The following is a 27162-nucleotide window of genomic DNA, read 5'->3' as shown; positions in this document are numbered from 1 at the left end:
GCAAAGATTTATTGTAAGCAACTGAGACAGATTCCAAATCCACTCCTTCACACCTTTCACTAATTTATATCATTTCCATCACTTTCGTTCTAAATCTTGGTATTTGAAAGACTTCTGTCTCATTCAATTTGTTCTTTGTTTTTTTCCGTGCAGATGGAAGAATTTCCCATACATCCATCGTGTACATACATGCCCCATCTGATGGGTTTTATGCCCATCTGTTCAAGATTGATGCCACTCTATCTATCTATCTATCTATCTATCTATCTATCTATCTATCTATCTATCTATCTATCTATCTATCTATCTATCTATCTATCTATCTATCTATCTATCTATCTCTCTTTCTCTTTCTCTCTCTCTGTATATATATAGACATATATATCTATATATATATTGCGCGTCGTCCCGCACGCGGTCTGTCCTTCCGTCTGTCCCTTTTCAAAACGTACCTACTTCACCGCGCCGCTGCGCGCCGCCACTGCGCTGCTCAGGCAGTGGCTCACTACGAACGCGCGGGCATCTTAGCGAAAAAATGTTGTCTACCCACAAGCATTGCAATGAAATTGTTAGTTTTTTAGTAGAGCTAAACATCTCTTTATTTTCGCGATAAGCAATGAAGATGAACAAAAAGTTGAACCAAGCAACAACACTTTTGTGGGCCGAAGGCCCACCTTACCAGCCTTCTGCAGGAACTAGCTGATGAGCCGCCCGGAGGGCGGCGAACCAGCTAGTGTGTGTGTGTGTGTGTGTGTGTGTATGTATATATATATATATATATATATATATATATATATATTACCAGCACACTGTCCATATATATATATATATATATATATATATATGGGGCGGCCCGGTAGTCCAGTGGTTAGCACGTCGGCTTCACAGTGCAGAGGTACCGGGTTCGATTCCAGCTCCGGCCTCCCTGTGTGGAGTTTGCATGTTCTCCCCGGGCCTGCGTGGGTTTTCTCCGGGTGCTCCGGTTTCCTCCCACATTCCAAAAACATGCATGGCAGGCTGATTGGACGCTCTAAAATTGTCCCAAGGTGTGATTGTGAGCGTGGATGGTTGTTCGTCTCTGTGTGCCCTGCGATTGGCTGGCAACTGATCCAGGGTGTCCCCCGCCTACTGCCCGAAGACGGCTGGGATAGGCTCCAGCACCCCCCGCGACCCTAGTGAGGATTAAGCGGTTCAGAAAATGGATGGATGGATATATATATATATATATATATATATATATATATATATATATATATATATATATATATATATATATAAATGGTGGACCAGTGGTCGACTGGATAGCGTGCCGGCCTCACAGTACAGAAGTGCAGCTGTTTGATTCCGGCTCGGGCCTTCCTGTGTGGAGTTTGCATGTTCTCACCGTGCCTTTGTGGGTTTTCGCCGGGTCCGCCGGTTTCCTCCCACATTCCAAAAACATGCATGGCAGGTTAATGGAACACTCTGTCCCTAGGCGTGAGGGCAAATGGTTGTGCCCTACAATTAGCTGGATTCCAGTTCAGGGTGTCCCTTACCGACTGCCTGAAAACAGCTCACAACCCTTGTGAGGATAAGCGGATCAGGAAATTGTTGGCTGAATGGATGGATGGATGGATGGATGGATGAATATAAATAGATATAACGGTTAAAAACACACAAGTTCCCTTACAGTGTCTGAGTGGTACTCTAAAGCCATTTTTCCTCGTACATGAATCAACGAATTAAGACCAGACCTGCCCGCTGTGATCATTATCATCACAGTCCTCCTTCTCATCACCACCACTAGGATCAGCGAAAGCTTTGCCAAAGGATTTTAACACCTCCACGTGTAACACGGCTGACACCGTGGCAGGAAGAAGCCAAGAAAAATTGTCAGAGGTGTCAGAATCAGAATAAAAAAGTAACTCTGGCAACAGCACAAAGGTCTTTAGCCCAGCACACTGTCAAGGCCTTTGTCACCACGAAAGCAACGTGACTGTCAAAGATGATGCTGACAATGGGAACAAAGGACGGACGGGTAAGACGATATGGTGGGGTGGAAGCGAGAAAAAGGGAGGCAAGGAGAAATGAGAGGAGGAGCAGGACTCGTACGTCAGTGCATAAGTGCGAGGACCTGAGAGAGAAAAGGTAGAAAAGTGAAGACGAGGTGTTTGTCTTGTTGATGTCACGAGGCAGAAACTGATTTGTCAGAGGAGAAAGAAAAGAAAGAGCGCGAGCTTGTCAGGGTGACAGTCGAGGCAGTGAGATGGTGGTCTTGAAGAAAGAGGAAGAGGGGGAGAGAGCTTTTTAATTAGCGGTAATTGGCCACTGAGGGAGCACAACTGATGAGTCGGGGTTGGGGGAAGAAAAGACAATAAGCACGTTTTTGACAGAGTGATATCTTTCTCTCTTTGTAGCTCTCTTTCTATCAGCACCTCATCTTTCTGGGCCTCTATCCACCTCCAACTGTGTTCTTACCCACATGGAATATGTCACTCCCTTCTCAAATATAAAACATTTACTATGCACTGAATTTGTCAAGGAGGGCATTGAAAAATAGAACTATCTCGTCAAAGAGAAACCTCATGTAAAAACCCACGGTGGGGAAAATGGCCCATTCAATGCAGTCGTGTCAAAGTCGTAGTGATCGTTTCCCACAAAAGATTATGACTGTGAAAGTCACATTAAGTTAGAGTCACTAAAAGCTTGGGTTCGTACAGATAAGCCACAGTACGGTCAGTTTTTGCACGATGGTTCTAGTTCCACAGGCACTTATTTCAGTTAGCTCTTATTTAAACACAACTTGGTCAAATATTGTTTCCAGCAAGCGTGACTGGACAAATGCTGGAGAAGTTTGGCATATTTCTTTTGTTGTTATCCATGTATGGATGATTAATGCAACTTTTGCATACAGTAAAATGTCTGTAAAAACAACAGCAACAAAAATTCACTCCCTTGCCGGTATCTTGAACAGTGAAATAAATCCACAGTGAAAGTTTGAATGAAGCTTCGTCAAACATTCATCTCTGAAATCCTCCGCTTGCTTTACTGGTTTTATGTTTTATAGCATCGATGAGCTGCACTGAGAGTGGCTGAACACAGAACAGGCACACAAAAACACCGTCACCGCAATGATCAAAAAACGTGGTCCATGCACGCAGATCGTACGTTGTGTTGTCAGCCGGTTCCTTAGTTTGCCATTCAAAAAGCCTTGTGGGCTTACGGGGCATATATTAACTTTTTATATTGTCTTACGGAACTGTTATGATTGATTATAATTGCCTTATGAATTCTGCCTAGCAACGGACGGATGGCCTCATAGACCAGAAAATACAATCCGAACCATTCTGCTGATCTACGCTGCAGCATGGACAAATTGTTAAAATTTGATTGTGGCCGTTTTACAAGTTTTTTAATGAAACCCTTTTTTTGTTGTTGTTGCTGTGATTCATAAAATCCCCTTTGAAATAGAAACTGGAATACAGTGATCCCTCATTTTTCGCAGTTAATTGGGACCAGAATTCCCCGCGAAACTGAAAAACGGGGAAGTTGATATTTGCCTACCTCCCTTGGAATTTTCGTATTTGTCTCTACGGGTACCAGAATGTTTAAAATATGTCAAGAATATATATTCTTGACATATTTGAGACAAAGACTACAACAGTACATGTATTTACTCAAATCTTTAATTATAAACCTGTATAGTCTTTCCGCTATATGGCTGCCGATATGGCTGTATTTTTTCATTCATCTTTACTTTTCAATGATTCATTTACTATTATTATTACAGTATTATTTTTTTTTTTATGAATACAGTATTTTGGAAAAACCCGTGAAGTGCTGAACACGCAAAACGTGAAGCGCAAAGTAGCAAGGGATCACTGTATAAGCATATCTGACAGTAACATAACTTTAATGGTTGGTGCGCTATGTAAATAAAGATGTACTGTGTATGGGGTGTAACAAAACATTCAATGATTGTTTCAAGGATGTTGAAACAAAACAGACAAGCAAACAAACAAAAAACTGTCAATGTTCTGTTCACATTTTATGGTATGTTTTTTTTCTTTAAAATTAATTGGTGTGTGGTTGAAAATAAATGCAGTACAACACAAACATATACTTCACTATGAATAAATAACAGACTTATCATGAGGATGGAAGAATGACAAAAGCTCCTCAGAAAAAGAGTCTCCTTCAATTGTCTATTTGTCTATTTTCTACATGGGAAACTTATCTTTTTTGTCCACGTTAATCAGAACTCTGTTAGAATCTGTCCGCAGGTAGAAATGTGTTTGGAAGAACCGTGTGTCAGCGGAACTTCCGGCTGCACACACAACAGTTTGCTGCCACAGGGAGTTTTGTGGGGGGGTTTTCCATCTTAAAAGACATTCCAATAGAATAAATACTGCACACATCATAGATACAGTAGATAAAGTCAAACATTGCCATTTTCATCAGAAATCCAGGCGGCTGCTTTGAGAATTGCGATGGGAAGAAGCGTTTGCGTCCAAACGGAACTTCAGGCTATACTCACAACAGCTTTCTATTTGCTGCTGCGGAAGAGAAATTGTGTTTTGTGTGGGATTTTTGGGCTTTGCATGACAAGTTTTTGCTCGATTTCGCCACATTTTGGTCAGAAATATTTGGGAGGGGGATGGGGGGAACCCAACCCATGTTCAATTGTTCTTTTGTGATTAATAAAGAACAAAAAAAAAACCCCTGGCAACAATTTTTAGTTGCTCGGTGATTAAATTGCCACAGAGCTCCCTGGGTCCTAAAAGATCAGTCAAAAGGCTAACAAAATAGGGAATTTGCCTGGAAGTGAATGAGTTAATGTACACTAGAACACATTTTTTTCCCCTTACTATTCCATTCAAATGTCAACCTGGCATCATCGCCTTCATTTTATCAGAGCACGGAAGTGTTCCCGGGCAGTCGAGAAGGAATCTATGGAAACAGTGCAATGAGGGTTTACTATTCAGTTATTCATATCTTTATATCACGTTCAAATGTCAGGCATGTGTAAAAAGTATAAATTATACTGTAAATGATTGGGATCTGACGTCACGCAAACTAGCCTGTCACACTCTGTTGCTCTGCTGCGGCCTTTGACTCCCCCCTCACTGCCTCTCCTGTGCCGGTGAGTAGCATGGGAGCAAGGACTGCCTGGGGAACAGGTTTGCAGTATCGGTACACAAGTGCGCTCTGGGGCGGTAGGATCATTGGGACAACACTTTGGGTCCCCGCTCCCTTGTCAGGCAACAAGAAACACACAAACATACAGTCAGCCTGTTCCAAACCTAAACAAACCCTTACGTTAAGCGGACAGGCTGTGGATTCATTCGCTTAAATGTTAAGTTTCTCTTAAATGTTAATGAACTTCAGCGAAATCGGCTTGCTGTTTTCCAGATGTGGAAAGATGATTTGTCAACATGTTTAAATTGTATTTGACCATTGCTAAACAGCAGTGGTGGTGGGCCATGCACTCTGTGCACTGTTGCTAGGTTATGGCGCAGAGTTGCTGCCGGTTGAAGTGGCAACAGGCCCGTCCGGTAGCCTTCCGCAGGGACGTGTGACATCAGGTCTGCGTGACCATTAGGCAAATTCTTCGGTATGGATTGTTTGACATCACATCTGGTGGCAAGCCCGGCAGAATCGAGATTAAAGTGTGTCCAATTTTGAGGCACGGCTTCCCTCCTTTTGAGTCGTGCGTGTTAATTTTAGTCAGACATTCCTTATTGTGCCCGCATAGCAACACCAGGACACTTCTAATGATGAGATGGTGTTGAGTTGAGTTAGAAAGTTAGAAACTACTGTACATACGTAGCAAACAGCCACTTTTAACAAAAGCTGATCTTGAGTTGGGAATGGCTATCTTCTTGCGGTCTTGTTCGGACCAGTACAATTTTAGTCTCTGTGTGTTCCTTACACGCAGGTCTTGATAACATAGATCAAGCCCCACTCCCACGTCATATTTTAATCGACTTGTACAGTTTCATTGTGATCATTCTGGCTTTACTCACATCTCCTGCATGTTGGACAACTGCATTTTCCAATCAATATCAATTACACTATCAATCGATGGAGTATGTCAACCTGTGTCAAAAATGCTCTAGCTTAAAATGCATGCAGATCCTCCATTGTGCATGAGCAATTAAGATAAGATAAGATAAGATGAGATTTATTTGCCCCACACTGGGGAAATTTGCAGTCTACAGCAGCAAAATTGGGGTTGGAGGGGGGCGTAGAAAAGTTTTTTAAAAAATGGCACAAAATAAGACAGGTTAAAAATACAAAAATACAATCGAGGGTACTGGAGGTGAGGATGTCTGCCTCGCAGGTTTTCACTTTGGCTCGGTCTTTCAAGTATTTTTTTTTTTTTACATTTGCATGTTCTCCATGTGCTGGCAATGGTTTTGTCCATGTAACTCATCTTCCTCCTGCATCTCGAAACCATGCATGCTAGGTTCACTGAACCGTCTAAATTCTCCATAGATATAAATTTCAATTCATGGTGGAACCTGCCTCTTGCCAAAGAGAGCAGGGAAAGGCGACAGCTCACCAATAAACCTATCGAGGACATTTGCGATATAAAATGGATGCACGACTATCTGAAACATTATTCCTTTGGCTTTAAAAATGTTCACGTACAAAAAAAAAAGCTGCAATTTTTTTCCCCCCGGACAAGCACATGACACATGCGGCAAATGTCAAACCAGGTCTATTCAGAAACAGGGTTATAATAGTGCTGGACTTTTCAGGAGGTTTTATTTTTTCCCCCAAAAATGGACATTTCAGTGCAGTTTTTATGAGTTTTAGTATTACAGTAATTTCCGGACTACAAAACAAACACCTGATTAAAAGCCACAACAGCTCAATGTGGCCATAAAAACAAAAAATCGGTTGCTTCATCTGCAATTGGCTGGCAACCGATTCAGGGTGTCCCCCGCCTACTGCCCGAAGACGGCTGGGATAGGCTCCAGCACCCTCCGTGACCCTAGTGAGGATTAAGCGGTTCGGAAAATGGATGGATGGACGGTCGCTTCGTATTAATAGCTGCAGGTCTCCACGGTATAACACAGCTGGATTAAAAAAAATAATAATAACCCCGTTTCCCTTTCTGAGTCAATCTTGTTTTCACATGAGGCAAATTCACCGACCAGCTACACCACGCAGCAATGCAACATTTGGAAACTGGTTTGTTACATTTTGGGAAGATGCAGGGGATGCACGTACTGATTAAAAAAAAGTCCTTGATCGGATGTCACTCCATGGCCAGATTTGCTGTCCTGTCTGTTGCCAGCGATGGTGGGAATCGGTCACCAATCAAACAGAAAGACAGAGTTCGCGCTGCAGATACGGCTGCATTTATGGCACTCATCCACTATGCTCATTAAAACAACAGAAGATGCTTATTTTCACTCCCAATTGCTCTTTAAACAGCTGTGCACTGTTACGCATGCAGCCTTTTGCTTACAGACGCATTATTCTCTCTTCGGGCAGCTGGACCCGCACTTCAACCGCAAATGGCTGATAAATATTCAGTATGAGGGTGGACTCGGACAAGTTCATTAGTCCACTGTGATGTGTATGCTAATTTTATTGGTCAGATGTGATGAGATGACGCGTATATCTAGTGGAAGCTTCAAACTCGTCAGGAAAAAAAACATCATAAATAAACCCACAGAGTTCAAAGCGAGGGGAAAAAATTAGGAAACATTTTTTCAGCGTTAGTTTTTGTTATTTACTTAGTTCTAGCTCCCTACAACAACCTTTCTCGGAAACCGTTTCGAATGACAAGTGGAGGTTGCCGTAAGCCACTGTTGCGCATTCCTGCGCATGCCTATATTTCACACATTGCACAAATGACTGTTTTGGAATGTCCACATTGAGAGAGTGCATATTTGTTGGCTCCCCCAAAATTTCCATGCAAACAAACGTTCAAAACAACAGGATCCATGTCCTTATTTCACACATTATCAGGTAAAAGCGCTGCTGTGTAAAAGCAGTTTTCAGACAGCACCGCTGGCACTCTGAGTCTCCTTAGTGCCCATTATGTCAACACTATTTTGCTTTACCTCCATTGTTGTTGCCTACTTCCTCTTTTCTCTCGAGTGGGAGGCAATCAAGACCCGTTGTGAGTGTTTAAGTGCAGAATCAGACAAATGCTTAATGATTCTTGGGACTCTATATTTTGTTGGGGAGGGCGAGGGAGAGGTGGAGGCTTCGGGACCCCATGCTGGGTAGAAACTACACACACAAGCACACAGACAAGCACATCACAGCACATGTAGTCATAAGGCTTGTCCGTCAATAGGCTGTCAGCAGGTGAGACGGCGAGGAGGCATGACATGCACCTGAACTACACAGAGACAAGCTTGCGACAAACAGTGCGACATCCTATCAGCCACACGGGTGTACACGCGCGCAATGAGGCATGCACACTCATAGCCCAAAAAGTCAACAACCATCAAAGCAGAGCAGACAATGTAAGAGAGACCATCTCTTCCCAGTTCTTCAAAGCTTCCTCTCATCTATTCTCCCCAACATACTGTATTTACTTGCACATACAGTACACACAACATCGAGGCAGGACTAGAATTAAGGAGGATGTCAACCAAAATCTACCGACATATTTCAAGTAAAGCCCCTGTCAAATAAATTCATAAGAAGCACGGTGGACGAGCATCAGAGATTCATTTCTCAATCAATTAAACATGTTTGAAGATAAAATCGACAAAAGACAAATGAAAGAAGAAAGCATTTCAATTTTCCTGATAATAAATGACCACGTGTCACTCATGGTGTAGTGGTACACTCGCCTGACTTGTGTGCGGGGAGCGTGGGATCGCTTCCCACTCAGTGACGGTCTGAATGTGGACGTGAATAGTTGTTTGTTTCTATGTGTGCCCTGCCACTGACAGGCAACCAGTTCAGGGGTTAGTCTGCCTTTCGCCCGGAGTCAGCTGGGATAGGCTACGGCAACCCTGGCGACCCTCTTCAGGATAAGCGGTGTTGAAAATGGATGGATTGATAAATAATCACCTTATGTCCGGTTGTTCTTGAAGTGACTGTGTAGTGTGTCAAACTTCTCTTGCGGTGTAACATTTTTTTTTTTCGTTTTTTTTGTCCCTCTAAATGTTCATATGAAAGTGGCCCTTAATAATTGAGGGCACTTTGCTGCTATAAGTGGAAAACTGCAGGTGAACCCATGAGAGATTTCGGATCCTTGAAGTTGAGATTTCACCGTCTGCATGATTTATGTGACAAGGAAACCGCTACGCTTCCATATTTCTATTTTATTCATTAAGAAGTGTGACCTTTACTCATTGCAGCAATTCCCAGCGCATGAAAACATCGCGGCATGCCTGTCACACTCGGCGACATATTCCCACCGGGATGAGCCGGCGTCTGAGCTTCCATTGAACAGCTGGCTGTTGCACACATTTTGTACTCACACTTGGCAGGGAGGCCGTAGCCGCAGGTGACCTTGGCTTGTCCGGTCTGGCAGCCGTGGAGGGAGGCGCACTCTTTCTTTAAGATGGGCCCTGCAGCTCGGTGGATGGCTCCGTCCACTGGAGGGGAGAGACGAGAGGATTCAGAGAGCTGGCCTACATGCGAGAATCGCCTGCAGCCAGTCATGTGTTTGAAGTCCAGCTGAGACTTTTACTCGAATGAAGCAGGTGTCAGCGGGTTTTGCGCTGCAAGGCTCACGATAATGTCAAATTTACCGCCTTTTACGGGTGTTAACCTTCACCCGTAATCCCCCACTTTGCTTTTTTGAAAGAGCAGAAGCATCTGGATCGCCTTGATGTCAGTCTGCTTAATGGATTTAGGGGCTACCGCCTTGGTTAATTGCTCAATTTAAAGTGTTATTAAGGACTCAGCTGACTTTGACTTTTTGGTCAATTAGTCTCTGGTAATGACATTTTCATAAATCTACATAATAGTCCGGAGTGTCTATCTTTTAGCCATGACAAGGCTAAAGACCAGAGAAAAAAGTGTGGTATATCTGTTCCACATACAATATTTTGCTCTAGTATACCTTTGATGAAGTTCCTTGAATGACTTGTAATTTCAAAAAAAGATGCTTAATTGCATAACACTTAATATCTATTTTTATGATGTGATTTCTTCATTCAGTCCACTGCCTCAAATCAAATCGTGCAGAAAAACAATAGTTTTAGCACGACAGTGACACTTGGTAAGTGATTAGTCAACTTATCGACAAGTCGACTTGATAACTCTGCATCAACTTTTAGAGCTTAAAGTCGACCAGCTGATAAATACGTGTCTTTGGAATGATGTCTTCCAGTCGGCCAATTTACAGAAGACCTTCGGACTTGCCTGTATGCTGATATACTAAAATAGACTAGTTTTGGATTTTCATTTTTCTAGTTAATTTTTATTTCAGTTTGATTCTTGTTCTTTAAATTCGCTTAATTTTATTTTTTTATTTTTTGGAGAAAGAAAGGTTGTTAGTTTTTTTAATGCTTCATCTTAGTGTACTTTTTATTAGTTTTAGTATTCGTTTAATTTTTTTTCTTAAATGGAGTAAATGTCAAATGCAGAATTTAAAAAAATAAGTCATCAAGCATTGTGTAATACAGTAAAATAAGGTACACAATTCAAACAACTGATCTTCCTTGTTCTGTAGCTACAGAGTAGCTAGACAGTATATCAAATATAAATGTGATTTGAATTAAGATGAAAACAAAAAAAACGTTTCCACTGTAAGTGTAGTTACTTTGAGTTAGTTTTATAAACATAAAATGTAGTTTGGGTTATTTTTGGAGCATATTTGTCTATTTTATTTTGTTAAGGAATATGTTTTTCAGTTTTAGTTACTTTGTCAACCATAACCACCTTGGTGGAGATGTGCTATGTATGGCCAACATCGTCATCCGTCTGCGCGTGTCCAAGAGTGCAGAAATCTAGAGGTGGATTAGAATAGCGTTTAGCCTCGTGAGCCCAGGCACTTTAGATCGCCATTAAAAAGAAATTACAAATGGAAATTACATTAGTCAAAACAAAACTTTCTGAACAGATGAGTTTTACAAACATTACACCTATACGTAAACTGTTTTCAACACAGCTGGTGTACCTGCTGGGTCATCGCACCAGCTGCACCCAAAGCAAGCACTTTGTCAAAAACTGAGTCCGTACCATTTCTCCAACCAGTGCGCTACACAAGAGCAGAATTCGAGACTGAAGAAGTGGGTGTCATTTTCGGAATCTGATCAACCTTTCCAGCTGGAGAGGATTGCGAACCACTGGAAAAGAGTGTCATTTTGTCTGGTGCAGTATTAGATGATATTTTTGATTGGATCATGCTACCAAAGGCACTGAAAGGACAAGGTCACATGACAGGAGCGTGCCAGATTACATTCATTTTCAATTACTGACGGACAACAGTTGATTGGCATTTTGGAAAATGTTCCACAGTGGAGGTTTACGAATAAAATAAACATTCTTGCTACATCCTTAAGCTTTCCCCGGTAATTGGGATTTTGTGATTTTTCTGCACAAACTAAATTATCCTCAGTATGTCCTAATTCCTTAATGGTACAATAGGAATTGGCCTAACCAGAAGTCATTTCATTGCATATCTTAAACGTACCGTACGTTAAATATGGTAACAAAGTGCTTTTGAACACGGATTACTGAAGAGAAAAATGCCAGACACTAAATACAGTACAGCAAATATGAAAGAAAATCGTCAGAATACAAATCATACAAGGCAAGACAAAAGGCACCTGGGGAGGTTGCACATCGAGAGCCCTGGTCAGCTATCAGCTATTCCAGAAAGATCTCTCAGTGGATGTGCTCAGACCACCAGTTGACGGTGACGGCATGTTTTCACCAAACTGGGTCTCTGCAGGTGGCCTGGTGTAAAGCCAGCTGTCTTAAATTGGCATAAGGCATGTGGTGTCACACTGTGGTGGGCCGCGTCATGCTGTGCCATGCTGAGCAAAGAATAAGAGGAGAGGAGCATCCTAAAGGCAGCTGCTTCTCTGTTCTAGTGTTTGTGTGTATGTCGCACCTTCAAGGGATGTGTGCGTGTTGCATAGTTCTTTGGCAATACCATCCGGCTTGACTTGGGGTCCTCTAAACCACTCACAAAACATAAGACAGATACATAAGCATTCCGCCACGTCTCGTTCTGAACACAGCAAAATCCCGGATTAAGTGACATCTGCCATTGAGAGAAAATCTGCTCCAAGAAAGTTGATACGATAGATGAATGACATCGACAGGGCATGTGACATCTAACCCCTTCATCCACACTTATAGCTTGAACTTTTCGGAACATGTGATTGATGTATTGTCGTTGTTTGTTAAGGATTTAGTGACGAGAGCAAACCAAGTCTCAAAATACAGTGTGATGCGACTGAGAGTATTTTTCAAGATACAACCCCTTAGGCAGGCGATTTATTTTATTTTTTTTGGGGGTATTGGGCAAAAATTTTAAGTCAAGGTCACGCTTATAGAATAAACCGTAATATATAACGAACAATGAAACTTACGAAAAGCCTCTCGGAATGCATTGTGTTTGCATATCATGGTGACCTATGAAAGAAAACAGGTTGAAGTGGGCCTAAGCTACAGTACGACAAAGCTAAATGACTATAAATCACTCCTCCAAAGAAAAATACTGGAAGTACAACGTATACCATGGTGTAAAACATTGAAATGTTCTGTCTGTAATTCATATCTTCTTTTGTTTTAAGTATTAAGGGAGCAAAAAAGAAACAATTTTATTCATTCTAATAGTTAATTAACCATCTAATTAATGGCTTATCTCAGTCTGCCAAATAAATGCAATCGGCTTCATCCATAGCGGTCAGGTCTTACTGAAGCCTCCAGTATCACTTGTTTTCATACAATTTTCAAGTCAGACTTTAAAAAAATGAGATGCATGAATTTTATCTGTGATGTAACTCACTTTTCCATGATGCCTTCATCTTTCGCCATTTAAGTTAATTACCGGTACATTTTTTTCGCGTCTTTACCTTAACAGCAGCTGACTTGTTTTAGAACGTTAAGACGTTAATTAAAAATTCCTGTAGAGTTAATGAAGGTTTTATGATGGTGACAATTTGACTCTGGAATGGATTATTTCCACTTATCATCTCCAATGGGAGACAAGGGGGCGGGGGGCGGGGCGAGGGAGGGGGAGGGGGGACGCTCACAGGCGCTGCCTTGACACTTGATTTTGCCTGGATACAAACAGAGACCCATAATTAGCCAGACATCGGTGTAGATACTGGTCCTTGGGAGATATACGCTACACTGATTCAGACCTTCTTGAAACAGTTTTAGATATCATACATAATGAAAGTTGAAAATAACTCCTCAAACAGAAGAGAGAACACATTGAATTCCAGTCAGTGAGTCGACTGAATCCATGTATTGTATCTAAGTGTCTATTTGCCTTTGCTGCTGATACATTCTATCCTTGGACTCAGTGGCAGTAACCCTGCTTGGTCCCCACCCGCTATTCCGTCCACTCAAACACGCTTCCATCACTGCAATGTGTTTTGCGATATGAAGAAGGACTTCACAAGAGGCGAGGAAAGCAAATGATTGATGTGTTTGAGGTTCTGCAGTCTCTGTCAGGAGCTGGCTTCCATGTCGGTGCATTCCTCTTCACGGGTGGCCTGTGACACTCATCATCAATATAAGCTATTAGCTCCAAAGGACTGTCTCCTTACTCAAGCTGATCATGCTGTGAAGGTTGAATTGAAATGGACTGTTCATGATGCAAGATGATCGCTTATGAACATTTTCAGTGTGGGGAAAACACTTTGAAAAGTGTACCATGATATACAGGTAAGGATTACATATCAGTCGTTATCCTGTAGATTCTTCTTCTTATTATTATTATTATCATTATTGTTATTGTTATTGTTATCATTATTATTTTAACTCTTTAAAATAAGGACTGAGAGGGAAAAAGATGAATGTGGGTAATTTTATTTCAAAATATAATATTGCACCACTAAATGAAAGGTTAAAACAACTATGAAGAAGTCAAATTAACTGGACAATTTAAAGATGAAATAAACGACCTAATTAAAAACAATTCAACTGATTAAAGATAAAAATGAAATACAACACAACTATCAAGAGGAAAAATGCCATTCAAAATATCCGGTAGTAAAACTTGCTTATGTGCTGCACATTTTCTCGTAGGTGCTTGTAATTTCGGCACAAATCTAATTTCATGCTGTAGCCTCTGCTTACAGCATACAGAATGACAGGGCCGAATCGGGGTTTACTTCGTGATTTATTTTTTAATCAATATTCTATTGAGTGGAATTTCTATTTATATTGATCAGGGCCATGATTCTGTTCTTGTGTGTCTCTAGGAGGTGACAGAGGAGGGCCTTCCCTCCACCGTGCACACCCACTACCAGTGTTGATGAGCCGACTAGTTTAGGAGTTCCAAGTTGTCATGTCTCTGTCAGATAATTCATCCTTCCTCACGGCTTTGCCACTGAGCACTGAATTCTTCAAGACAAGGGCTGCCCAAACCTTTTTGACCAGAAATCTACCTTTCGATCAACCAACCTCCCGCGATCGACCCGTTACCGCACACGCGCACATATGCAGGCACTTACACATGCATATCCTGATGAGATAGAGCCATAATGGCCCCTAATATGAACGAAACAAAAATAAAGGAGACGCAGGAGTTTGTGAAAAGGAAATCACTGCCTACCTTCGTCAAGGCCTGACGCCGAGGCATGGGATTCACTTTTGCAGTGTGTTAAAAATCATAGCTCACGTGTATCGTTTTAAAATGCTTCTCCCGGAACTCCAGATTCTCATTCTTTGCCAGTGCCCTTGGTGAATTGTACATGAAACAAACCCCGAATGATAATAGTAATAACGATTAAATATATAGCGCAGCAGCTCTGATCGCAAGCTTCAATTCCAGACTGCTGAGCGCTAACAACTTCAGGTGATATAGGTTAAAGGTGACCTGCTATTTTTTTTTTATTCCATTTTATTTTTTTGAATATTTTTGGTTAAAGTGAGAATGATAGGATGCTAAGGGTGGAGTGTGCACTAACACAAAAATATATCGTATTAAAATTACACGCACTTTGGGTTGTTTTTCCCCCTCTACATCCCTCGCGATCGACTTGGCACCAGTGCACGAGCTACAGGTCGATCACGATTGACGTATTCAGCACTCCTGTTCTATGCTCTTAGTTTTTGACCTTGCCAATGTTTTTTGCACTTACCTTTATAAGTAGTTTCTTGTTGTAATTATATTTAACATTTTTTGTATCATATTCAGTTTTGTTTTGTCTTGTCAATTTATTGACAAATTATTTTCGTTGATATTTTGTCCTTTCTTTGTGCAAGTGTTTTGGGTTGTTTTGTTTCCCTGGTGTTTTACCAGCATCCTTTGTTGTACTTTCTCGGTCTTGTGACCTAATTTTTGTAAATCAGCTTTTTTGTCACATTTCTGGAGTACAATTCTGTCCGGAACCTTCCGATGTCGATGGTGAAATACTGAATTATTTATTGACCAGCTATAGGGTTATGGTTTGCAGCAATCAGTAATAAATTGGATTTTGGTCTCAGATTTGTTGCTTCGTAAGGTAAACATTAGAGGTAAGTTTTGTTTTTCATCAATCCTGAAACATTGCTGTGTATAAAAAAAAAGGCATCGCAGCATTCATAAGGCTTCAGACGTTCCATTGCCTGGGGAAATGTTGTGTCTGTTTACCGTCATACTGAACTTGATAAATGCACTGTTATTGATATATTCCTTGGTTGAGCACATATCAAATTAGCATGACCACAGTGTCAAAGAAGTCTGGTTGTTCATACCTCAGTGACTTCTTTGCATGCAAATGAACCAGATGAACTAGTTGCTAATCGGCCATAATTGGCTTCACCTAATGCCGTGAACAGACATCAACACATTACCATGAATTGAGTTTATAATTACAAGTCACTAAAATCTTTTACACAGCGTTAAATTCATTTCCATATTTAAATATAAAAATAAATCTGAATTCATTCAAAATCTCGCTTCAACATTTCATACAACCGAAGGTTGGTCCCCCTGGGATGCAGAGAAGTGATTGGGATATGAAGAATAAACAATGGGCCGATGGAGAGGGGCGCACAAAAGACAAGAGGGATTGAGGGGCATGGCTGGAAAGAGACAAAGGGGCTTGGAAGGGGATGAAATGCAGGTGTACAAAAATAAACAAGGCATGAGATGAATGTTTATTTATATTAAGAGAGAATGGAAATGAAGGATGAATAGATGGGTACAAAAAGGTGGAGAGACATGAGCGTTTTTGGCATCTATATTTAAAGGCCCAGTGGCCAGTTTAGGTCTCATCATGTCCCACTGGCTTGGTATTGACTGAAGGGGGTGGCAAGGGAGTCGAAGAAAGGGGCGACAGAGAGGTGATAATTGGCAATACGCTTAGCTGGCAAGAAGCCTGAAATCCACCAAGGCAGGACATACCAACTACACACACACCGCCTGCGGTGTTGCATGCCAGGATGAGCATTACCTTCCGCAAAGCTCCAGTTCCCACCTTTGCACACAGTCCAACACACAGGTAGATTGACATGAGAGTAAAACCAATCCTGAGGTTCCTCCTGCAGAATACTAATACGGCTGCCCTTGCCAGTTGACCTCTCATTGGCCAAACGGCCTGTCCGTCAAACTAATGGGGCGGAACGTTGGCATATTGCTTTCCCACAATCCCCCAGCAGAGCCAGGACACTCATTTACTTCAGTCACCCTGTTGCCAAGGCAACCTTTCAGATGGGTTTGGTGATGGAAACACACACGTGGATGCTATACACACTCGCCCCAACCTGTTTAACTCACACATGAACACACACACACACACGTTACATGCACAATGTTACATCAGCAATGTCACAGGCAGGCAAATTTATGTATGCAGGTGAGACACTGCCAAACACTGCCGTTACACTCCCTCTCTCATTTCTGCGCCCCAAAACTAATCTTCCACTCTGCATTCAGTCACAATACATGCTCTCTCTCCGGTCATTTTTCAGAAGGCCAAGCAAACAAGCATATCCACCATCGCCCCAGTCAGGTGGAAAACATCAAGTTGCACTACAGCTGAGGCACAACCAGCACTCGCTATAAAACCTTAATTATGAATGTCCATGTGTATGTATTCAGCGTAGCTCTGCAAAAGAGTTCGGTCGGAAAAAATATATTTATAAGTATATGGAATCCCCCTGCCATTATCCCCCCAAAAATCATGCAAAATCTAGATATAGGATGATTGGTTTGTTTTGTTTTGTTTTGTTTTGAGGGCGGGAGAGGGGGTCTCTATATTCGAGAACCGGTGGCGGCCAGGTGGCCCAGTGGTTAACACATCGATCTCACAGTGCGGAGGTGCAGGATCTGGCCTTCCTGTGTGGAGTTTGCATGTTCACCCCATGCCTGCGTGGGTTTTTGCCAGGTACTCCGGTTTCCTCCCACATTCCAAAAACATGCATGGCGGGCTGATTGAACACTCCAAATTGACCCTGGGCGTAATTGTGAGCATGAATGGTTGTTGGTCTCTGTGTACCCTGCGATTGGCTGGCAACCAGTTCAGGGCATCCCCTGCCTACTGCCCAAAGACAGCCGGGACTGGCTGCAGCACGCCACGCGACCCTTGTCAAGATAAAGCGGATCGGAAAATGGAGAGGTCTTATTGAGTGGTTTACATTTTCAGCAATGTGCCCCTTTCAGAAAAAAAGGAAGATCTCAGATTACATTTTGAAAAACACACGCTGAAATAAGTGTGGTGTATATCTGTTTGATTAGGAGGTTATTACTGATATACAGTACAGTATCTCACAAGAGGAGGATGGGCGAGGTGGTGGGTTGAACAGGTGATTTGCTGCAAGTCTGACTCCAGATATATTTGTGTAGTAAAACTTGAATATGGGGCTCTGGATTACTTCCCAACCCCAATAAAACACTCTGATGCTTTATGCATGTTAAATGAGTCAAGAGAAGATGACCAACTAAGAAATGCAAGTAAGTGCCTGAGGCAACATGAGAAAGTCTTGGCATTACCGGGCTTTGACTGATTAATGATCTGTGATGGCTAGTCAAATGGATGGTTTCTGAAAAAATAGTAGAATCCCAACATTTCCAAAAGTTGATCTTTATTTGTGTCACGCTGGCCCCAAATGTGAGCAATTCTGACCAGAAAGGGAAAGTACACCCTTGCTGTCCAAACACATGGTTTACTTAAAATCCGTTTTTTATTTTTATTTACTGTTATTCATTCATTCATCTTCCTAACCGCTTGATCCTCACTAGGGTCGCGGGGGGTGCTGGAGCCTATCCCAGCTGTCTCCGGGCAGTAGGCGGGGGACACCCTGAATCGGTTGCCAACCAATCGCAGGGCACACAGAGACGAACAACCATCCACGCTCACACTCACACCTAGCGACAATTTAGAGTGTTCAATCAGCCTGCCATGCATATTTTTGGAATGTGGGAGGAAACCGGAGTACCCGGAGAAAACCCACGCAGGCCCTGGGAGAACATGCAAACTCCACACAGAGAGGCCGGAGCTGGAATCTGCACTGTGAAGCCAACGTGCTAACCACTGGACTACCGGGCCGCTATTTAATGTTATTTAATTGTATATTTTTACTGATGCATCTGAAAGTCGCCGACTTGCTCAAAGTAATATTCTGCAAAGACTGATTTAAATAAATAAATGCCTTTGAGGAAAGGATCACTGCCGGCAAAAATGTGACTTAATGTTGCTGGGATTAATACTTCAAAAAAGCCAAGTGAAAATCTCTCCATGGAGGAAGCTAAACTGAATGACTCTTGGCAAACCTTGCCCGTCAATCTCACCGAGGTCTATGAGGTAGTAACATTTTAGAACAAGTACAAGTTAGACAGATCCGGTGGTGCCTCCAGATTTTTAACAGATTTGCCTGAAAAATGGGAAGGTTCAGGTTAGGGTGCAGATTGAAATCTATCTGTGTGGATTGGTTGGTCACTATAGTAGTCATCAGCGGGTCCTTTCTTTCGCCATACTTTGGTAGAGGTTCATCCTAGATCTCATCAGTCCATACGACTCTGGTGGCTGCCTTGTAGTACTTGGAATGACTAACCTTAAACACAGACACGAGGCATACCATAAACTAATGCATCAGAGCTGTTCGAGTAGATGCGGTCCTAATATGTCTCAGAGAGCGAAGGCAGGCATTTTGCGCAACTTTTACATGGCGGACATCGATATATGCTTTCAACACAAATGAACTCGTAAAGAGTTCATGTAAAAACTTCACAAGCCCGTATAGCCCTGAGCCTGGTTCACGCGGCAAGATTTTAAAATTGTCATCAGACCTCCAAATTTTGAGAGACCCCAAATATGAGAAGGGAAAAAAAATCACGAGGATTAAATTTTTGAACATGGTGTGCAACACAAATCAGCACATTACACAGAAATCACTTTCACTTATGAATACTTTCAGGTCAGACAGGAAATCTCGCACAGCCTCTCGAGAATAAACGTGACTTTAGAGCAGGGGTGTCACTCATTTTTGTTGCGGGCCACATCATAATTCCTGTTTCACTTGGAGGGCCGTTTTGACTGAAACTATATAAAGCAGTCAAGAATAACATTTTATTCAACTATTGCAATGAATGCTTTGGTCACAAGAAAATGATGAAAATATGTCGCAGATTTATTAGGCCTGAAAATTAGAACTTTTGGTACAGATTTTAGCAAGCATCATGGAAGTTGTCATCTTTGATTTGCTTTCGCGAGCCACTTAAAATGATGTGGCGGGCCACGTCTGGCCCCCGTGCCTTGAGTTTGACAACTGTGCTTTAGAGAAAACCATCATAGCGGATGAGCACCGGCCAGTGGTGATAGTTTTTGGTTTGTCTTTTACAGGAATAAAAAAGGCATTGGTCAAAAGGAGTGGAGACAGCGCAAGCACCATGTACCATGACTGGTTTGAGTTTGGATTCCCCACCGTGCTTCCTTGGTGTTTTTCCGCTTCCGCTTCCTGATTGGCTGCATGGCATTATCAATTGGTTGCGTGCTCATTTGTCCTCGTGGTACACCATGCACGGTGCGAAGTCGAGCCAAAACAATCCAATATGTTCAATATCTCCGGTTTGAGATCGGTGGGGAGGGGGGGGGGGTATGCTGGCTTCAACAGCAGTAGAAAAGTTGCTGCTGTCTTACCCAAAGTCAACTGGGATAAGGTTGACCCTGAACAGGAGAAGCAGTATAGAAAACGAACGGATGGATGAATGAGGCCGGAGTGCATGTTCTGACAGCAGAAGGATTATACGCCTCAATCTCCCTGATCTTGTAATCTTCAAGACATCCAGAGCGCCCTGCTAGTCTTCTGCAGGGATCGCAATGGTTGGGGAGTCTACACGTGTTTTGTGAAAAATGAAGCCGTGGAAATCATGCGGTGCAGTAGTACGGCATACCTGAGCCGTAACCTTAAGCCATATGGTCTCTAAGCGCGGCGAGAGTCATGTTCATATTCTGGGCAGAACATCTAGCACAGGTGTCACCAACATTTTTGAGGGTGAGAGCAACTTCATGTGTACCGATTGTGTGAAGGGCTACCAAATTGATACACGTCTGAAATAACATATTTGTCCAAAATACCTTCAATAATATGAGGATGTGTTATTTTTAATACTTGATTTAAATTGTCAGACTTTGATCGTGTTTCGAAATGTCTCACAGTACTGCCAATGTTTGCATTTTTAAATCATAATTTCTACTAGCAAATCACAATGTCCAGGCACTGGCGGGCTACTCAAGTGGTCTTCACGGGCTACCTGGTGCCCGCGGGCACCATGTTGGTGACCACTGATCTAGCACATTCCCACAAGGCAGGATAGTGCACATTTCACACACATTTCATGCACAAGGGCACTCAACGCAGTTCTCATAATTAAAAGTACATCATTTAGAAGCATTTACAGTGATTTTGGAGCTCATGATTTTGAAATTGTTTTAACACCTTTATCGTAAGTATGGGAAAAGAATGTACCATTTACACTTGGGGCTGACTTGACTTCTATTGGCAGCTATTTGCGGACAGCATAAAGGTTAAATGCTGCCTGACCATCTTTGCTTTGAACTCTGGGCTCCACAAAATGACACGAGTCTGCAGACCGCAGAGCCTAACTGGGTTATTTTACATTAACAATTTTTTTGTGTGTCATCAGCCAATCGCAGGACACAGCGAGACAAAAAAAAAAAACATCTGCGCTCACATTCACACCTAGAGAAAATTTAGAGTGTTCCCATAACCGGATGTGAATGTTTTTTGGAATGTCGGAGGAAACCGGAGACCCACGCAGGCACAGGGAGAACATGCAAACTCCACACAGCAACGCCGGGGCCGGGAATCGAACCCTGCACTTCTGCACGGTGAGGAGGACGTGCTAACGACTCAAAGGCCACTTACAGACCAGTAACAGAATTTTAAAATCTATGCTGCAACTGAGTGGGAACCGGTGTAAAGCCTTTCGGACAGGCATATATTCTGAAGGCTTGTTCTCGTCAGAACCTAAGCTACGGCGTTTTGAATGAATGAATGAATGTTTAACATGGGAGACCTGTTGCCGAACATCTAGGAAGTAGCAAGCATTTTCAGGCACAGAAGGTAAACTCAGAGTGTCCAGGTTTAGAGACCCACAATCACAAAGCTTTGCAACTTAAGTTGAGCAAGGTTTACTTTGGTACTGCAAACATTATTTAGCATTTACATTATGATCTGAAATATCTGGTCCACACTGTCACAATATTTGGCCTTATTTTACTGGGAAAGACCGGAGCACGGTTAAAATATGTCAGACTGATTGACTGATGATCACATGACTGATGATAGTTCGGCTTGGCCACTAAAGCAGTGTCTACACTCCAACTGAGCTAATTTGTTTATCTTTCTTTTTTTTTTTTAATGTTTCTCCTTAACAAAGAATGGTTTTCAATGGCAGGCAATGCAAAGTTAGCAAGAAAAGACACAATTGTGTGGATGGATGGCACGGTACAACTTCCACCTTGGATTCACATTTGGCTTCATAACGGCATAATTGCATGAGGTTTTTGTCCGAAAATCATCCTGGTCAAAATAAACTCACATAATGGGCACATTTGAAATGCTATAGCTTTCTCTTGGTTCTCCTACTTCAGGTTTTTATCCGTGGTGGTTTTAGGAAAATGTGAGATTTAAATTTCTTCATATCCACGTGCTGATGGTGGTAGTCGAGGAGCAGAAGATTTTGCTGTTCACATACTCCGAAATCGTCAGTCATGTTTGGACAAAATGTAGAAATTAACAAATAAAAAAATATATATATAAAAATATATATATATATATATATATATATATATATATATATATATATATATATATATATATATATATATAGGGGCGGCCCGGTAGTCCAGTGGTTAGCACGTCGGCTTCACAGTGCAGAGGTACCGGGTTCGATTCCAGCTCCGGCCTCCCTGTGTGGAGTTTGCATGTTCTCCGGTTTCCTCCCACATTCCCTCGGTGTGAGTGTGAGCGTGGATGGTTGTTCGTCTCTGTGTGCCCTGTGATTGGCTGGCAACCGATTCAGGGTGTCCCCCGCCTACTGCCTGGAGACAGCTGGGATAGGCTCCAGCACCCCCTGCGACCCTAGTGAGGATCAAGCGGTTCGGAAGATGAATGAATGAATATATTATATATATATATATACATATATATATATATATAGCGGCTGGATTGGTAAGGCATCGGTTTGGCATACGGGGAGACGGTGGTTCGAATCCCGCTTGGGGCAAAAATGAGCACATAACACCATCCAGTGTGGGTCCTTGGGCAAGATCCTTCACGCTAATGCCTACCTCATACAATGATGAGAGACAATAAAACGAATGACATGCCGGCTCAGACGTCGCCCGGCCAAACAAGGTCTGCGTCAGGTGCTGGGGAACCAGAGCACCCTAATGAAAAATGGGCTACTGGAACAAAGCGGAGATGGGCGAGATGCGATAACATGGCTCTGTTGGAATGCTACTACTCAAGCAACCCTAGTCAGAGGGGTTACATGCAGAGAATGTGGGCTAAATGGTTACTTCGAAACCCACAGTCACGGTTGACCGCGAAACAACTAGTAGCTCAGTGTTCCAACATCCACAAACGGCAACTGCTGTCACAACTTGAGATTGATGAGGCACAACGCAGGTTCCATGGTGAAGGGCCCCAGGCTGCCAGATCAGAGGAGGAGGTCATACAAGAGATTGGGAGGCAAGCCCCAATGAATGCAGATGATGAGATTGGGTGGTCAGCCCCAATGAATGAAATGCTGAGTGAGGCAGCAACTGACCTGAAAGCTAAGATCATGGCGAGAATGAAAGCTGGGCAACCTAGAAACCGATTACAACGGCTATGTGAAGTACCATCTGAAAGTCTCATAGCAAGTGTGAATGCAGCACTGAGGGCGATCCCTACCGTAACGATCACAGAAACCAATGAGCTGATATACGCTTCAGCATCAGTGATCCTGGAGACTCTGGGCTATAAGAGCAACCATGGAAGCCATGAGATACGTTACCCACCATGGAAAAGACGGTTGGAGGCTAAGATCAAGGCGGCCCGGAAAGATGTGAGTCAATTGACGGAGGCCCAGAGAGGTGTGATGAAAAGGCCGATACCCGAGAGGTACATCCAGATGACCATACCTGAAGCACTCGAAACTGCCAAACAAAGGCTCCAAGCCTTGTCCAGTCGCCTAAAGCGGTACACGAAAGAGAATGAGGCCAGACGAATAAACAGGCTGTTCGCAACACAACCTGCGAAAGTGTACGCTCAGTGGCAGGGTCCTAACGACAGAGCTGACCCACCAAGACTGGAAACTGAAAGGTACTGGAAAGGCATATGGGAGAAGGAGGTTGCACATAACAGCAGTGCACAATGGCTGGTGACCCTGAGAGAGGAACACAGCAACCTCCCTGAACAGAACCCGGTTACCATAACAGTGGCAGACATACAGGAAAGAGTCTCAGATATGAAGAACTGGACAGCACCAGGCCCGGACATAGTCCACACTTACTGGCTAAAGAAACTCACAGCACTCCATGAGCGCCTAGCAGTACAAATGAACCAGCTGCTGAGGGATGGGACTCACCCAGAATGGCTAATCGAAGGGCGAACGATCCTGATCATGAAGGATCCCTCGAAGGGTGCAGCCCCATCCAACTATCGGCCAATAACCTGTCTCTCCACAACATGGAAGCTGATGTCAGGCATCATTGCGGCTAAGATAAGTGGACACATGGATCAATACATGAACGAAGCACAGAAGGGCATTGGTAGAGATACCAGAGGAGCCAAACATCAGCTCCTGGTTGACAGAACAGTCGCACAAGACTGCAGGTCCCGACGTACCAACCTGTGCACAGCTTGGATTGATTACAAGAAAGCCTATGACTCGATGCCACATACATGGATCACTGAATGCTTGGAGTTGTATAAGGTGAACAGGACCCTAAGAGCCTTCGTTGCGAACTCGATGAGGATGTGGAAAACCACACTTGAAGCCAATGGCAAGCCACTTACCCAAGTGTCCATCAAATGTGGCATATACCAAGGTGATGCACTCTCCCCACTGCTGTTCTGCATAGGACTGAACCCCCTAAGCCAAGTAATCACCAAGACAGGCTATGGATACCGCCTCAGAAATGGAGCTACAATCAGTCACCTCCTCTACATGGATGACATAAAGCTGTATGCTAAGAGCGAAAGGGACATAGATTCCCTGATCCACACAACCAGGATCTACAGTAGCGACATCGGGATGTCATTCGGGCTTGAGAAATGTAGTCGGATGGTGACTAAGAGAGGAAAGGTAGTCCGCACTGAAGGGGTCTCACTCCCTGAAGGAACAATAACAGACATTGAGGACAGCTACAAGTACCTTGGTATACCACAAGCCATCATCATCATCATCATCATTTATTAGCTATATATGTATACACATAACAGAATTCAACAGGTGCGGACGCATGCATAAATTGCTAGGATCAAACATTACATTACTGGACTAGTCAATGCTTAAAATGCTTAAAACACGCTGTGATTAAATCTTTGTTCAGGAGACGAACTGCATTAGGGAAAAAACTTTCGCGATGGCGACTAGTTTTACCAAGTATCGATCTGTATCTTCTACCGGATGGAAGTTCTTCAAAAAATTCGTTAGCAGGATGAGAGTCATCTTGTGTGATTGAATGACCTCTCCGCAGTGAGCGCTGAACATAAATCTCGTCCAAAGACGTTACATCATGACCGATAATTCTGGAAGCGGTTTTAACGACTCGCTCGAGCAAGCGCCGGTCGTCGACCGTTGCACGACCAAACCAGACCGTGATCGAGAGCGATAAAACGCTCTCGATCACCGCCCGGTAGAATTTGGTCAGAATGCGCTGGCCGACCCCGAAGCTCCTCAAGCGTCGCAGAAAGAACATGCCTTGCTGAGCTTTTGCTACACAGTGGCCGACATGCGCCGACCAGGTCAAGTCACTAGAGATGTGAATTCCCAGGAACTTGAAGGTTTCAACGATTTCGACGTCCGTGCCGTTGATAACCATCGGCTCCAGAGGAGCCAAGGGTTTCTTCGGATTGTCCTGACGGAAGTCGACGATTACTTCCTTCGTCTTCGAGACATTGAGCTCGAGATTGTTCTCGGTGCACCACATCACCAGTTCGTCGACCTGGCGGCGGTAGTCGCGCTCACTGGCCACAATGAACCCAGCAACGGTGATGTCATCGGCAAATTTAAAGAAGTGACAATCAGTAAATGAGGCCACGCAATCATGTGTCATCAGGGAATACAGAAGGGGAGACAGGCAGCATCCCTGTGGAGCGCCTGTACTCAGAATTAGTTCACTGGACACTGAGGAGCCGACTTTAACAACCTGCGGTCTCAGACAAAGAAAGTCATAAATCCAGTGACACAAGTTCAGCGGAAGTCCTAAATTTAGAAGTTTTGTAAAAAGCTTGGACGGAAGAATTGTGTTGAAGGCGGAACTAAAGTCTATGAAAAGAAGTTGGCAGTAGGTCGGAGTACTCTTGTCAAGATGTCGGTACACTTTCTCAAGCGCTATAGACACAGCGTCATCTACTGACCGGTTCGCCTTGTTGGCAAACTGGTACGGGTCCATAGAACGAGGTAGTAACGACTGGAGAACATCCTTCACTAGGCGTTCGAAAGACTTCATGACATTTGAAGTCAGAGCCACTGGGCGGAAGTCGTTTAGAGTAGTTATCGGCGAGCGTTTTGGTACGGGAATGATGACAGATGCTTTGAAAAGTGCAGGAACTTTGCAAAGACGAAGTGACCAGTTGAAGATTTCTGTGTAGATTCCACCGAGTTGCTGTGCGCACATCTTGAGGAGACGGTTCGAGACTTTGTCGGGACCCGTCGCTTTATGGACGTTTGCGCGTTTAAACTGCTTCACGGTGTCAGTAGTAGAAATCTTCAGACGATCAGGATCTTCGGGTTCATCGCTGGTATTAGGCTTTGGCATTGACTTTTCAAACCGGCTGTAGAACCTGTTCAGCTCATCAGGTAGAGTTGGGTCGTCAGGATCAGAGTTCTTGTTGCCGCCAGACTTGTACGGCGCTATTTTCCGCACTCCCCGCCAGAGGTCGCGACTATTTGTAGACTCGAGGGAATCCTCGAGTTTCCTGGCATAGTCGCGTTTGGCGGTTTTGACGGCGGACTTGAACCGATACTTTGATGCTTTGTACGCGGCCGCATCTCCAGACTGAAAGGCTGTTTGACGAGCACGTGATTCGCGCCTGAGGGCACCGCCAAACCAGGGTTTCTGATTCGGATAAGCGGTCACTTCCTTGATGGGGACGCATAAATCCTCGCAGAATGTGACGTAATCAGTCACCGCCTCGGTACACTCATCCAGGGTCGCATTTTCTAGGAACACATCCCAGTCCGTGCATTCAAAACATCCACGGAGTCGATCAATGGCATTGGACGTCCACTGCCGGACTGTCCTCTTGAATGGTTTCTCACGCTTGAATTGAGATTTGTACGTCGGGATGAGGTGGACACAGGCATGGTCAGAGGTACCGAGGGGGGCACGTCGCAGTGACTGATAG

General features: G+C 43.4%; 1 protein-coding gene across 1 annotated transcript in view; it reads right to left on the bottom strand.

Moving 5' to 3' along the window:
• Window positions 1–27162, bottom strand: part of macrod1 (mono-ADP ribosylhydrolase 1) — a 177281-nt gene that overhangs the window by 33805 nt on the left and 116314 nt on the right. The window contains exon 5 of the mRNA XM_052075345.1: window positions 9441–9557. Coding sequence (XP_051931305.1) covers window positions 9441–9557 — 117 coding nt within the window. The remainder of the gene's footprint in view (window positions 1–9440; window positions 9558–27162) is intronic.

This window comes from Hippocampus zosterae, chromosome 1, assembly GCF_025434085.1.
Source record: "Hippocampus zosterae strain Florida chromosome 1, ASM2543408v3, whole genome shotgun sequence".
Taxonomy (NCBI): Eukaryota; Metazoa; Chordata; class Actinopteri; order Syngnathiformes; family Syngnathidae; genus Hippocampus; species Hippocampus zosterae.
Note: the sequence above shows the minus strand (reverse complement) of the source record. Positions and strands in the feature narration are given on the sequence as shown.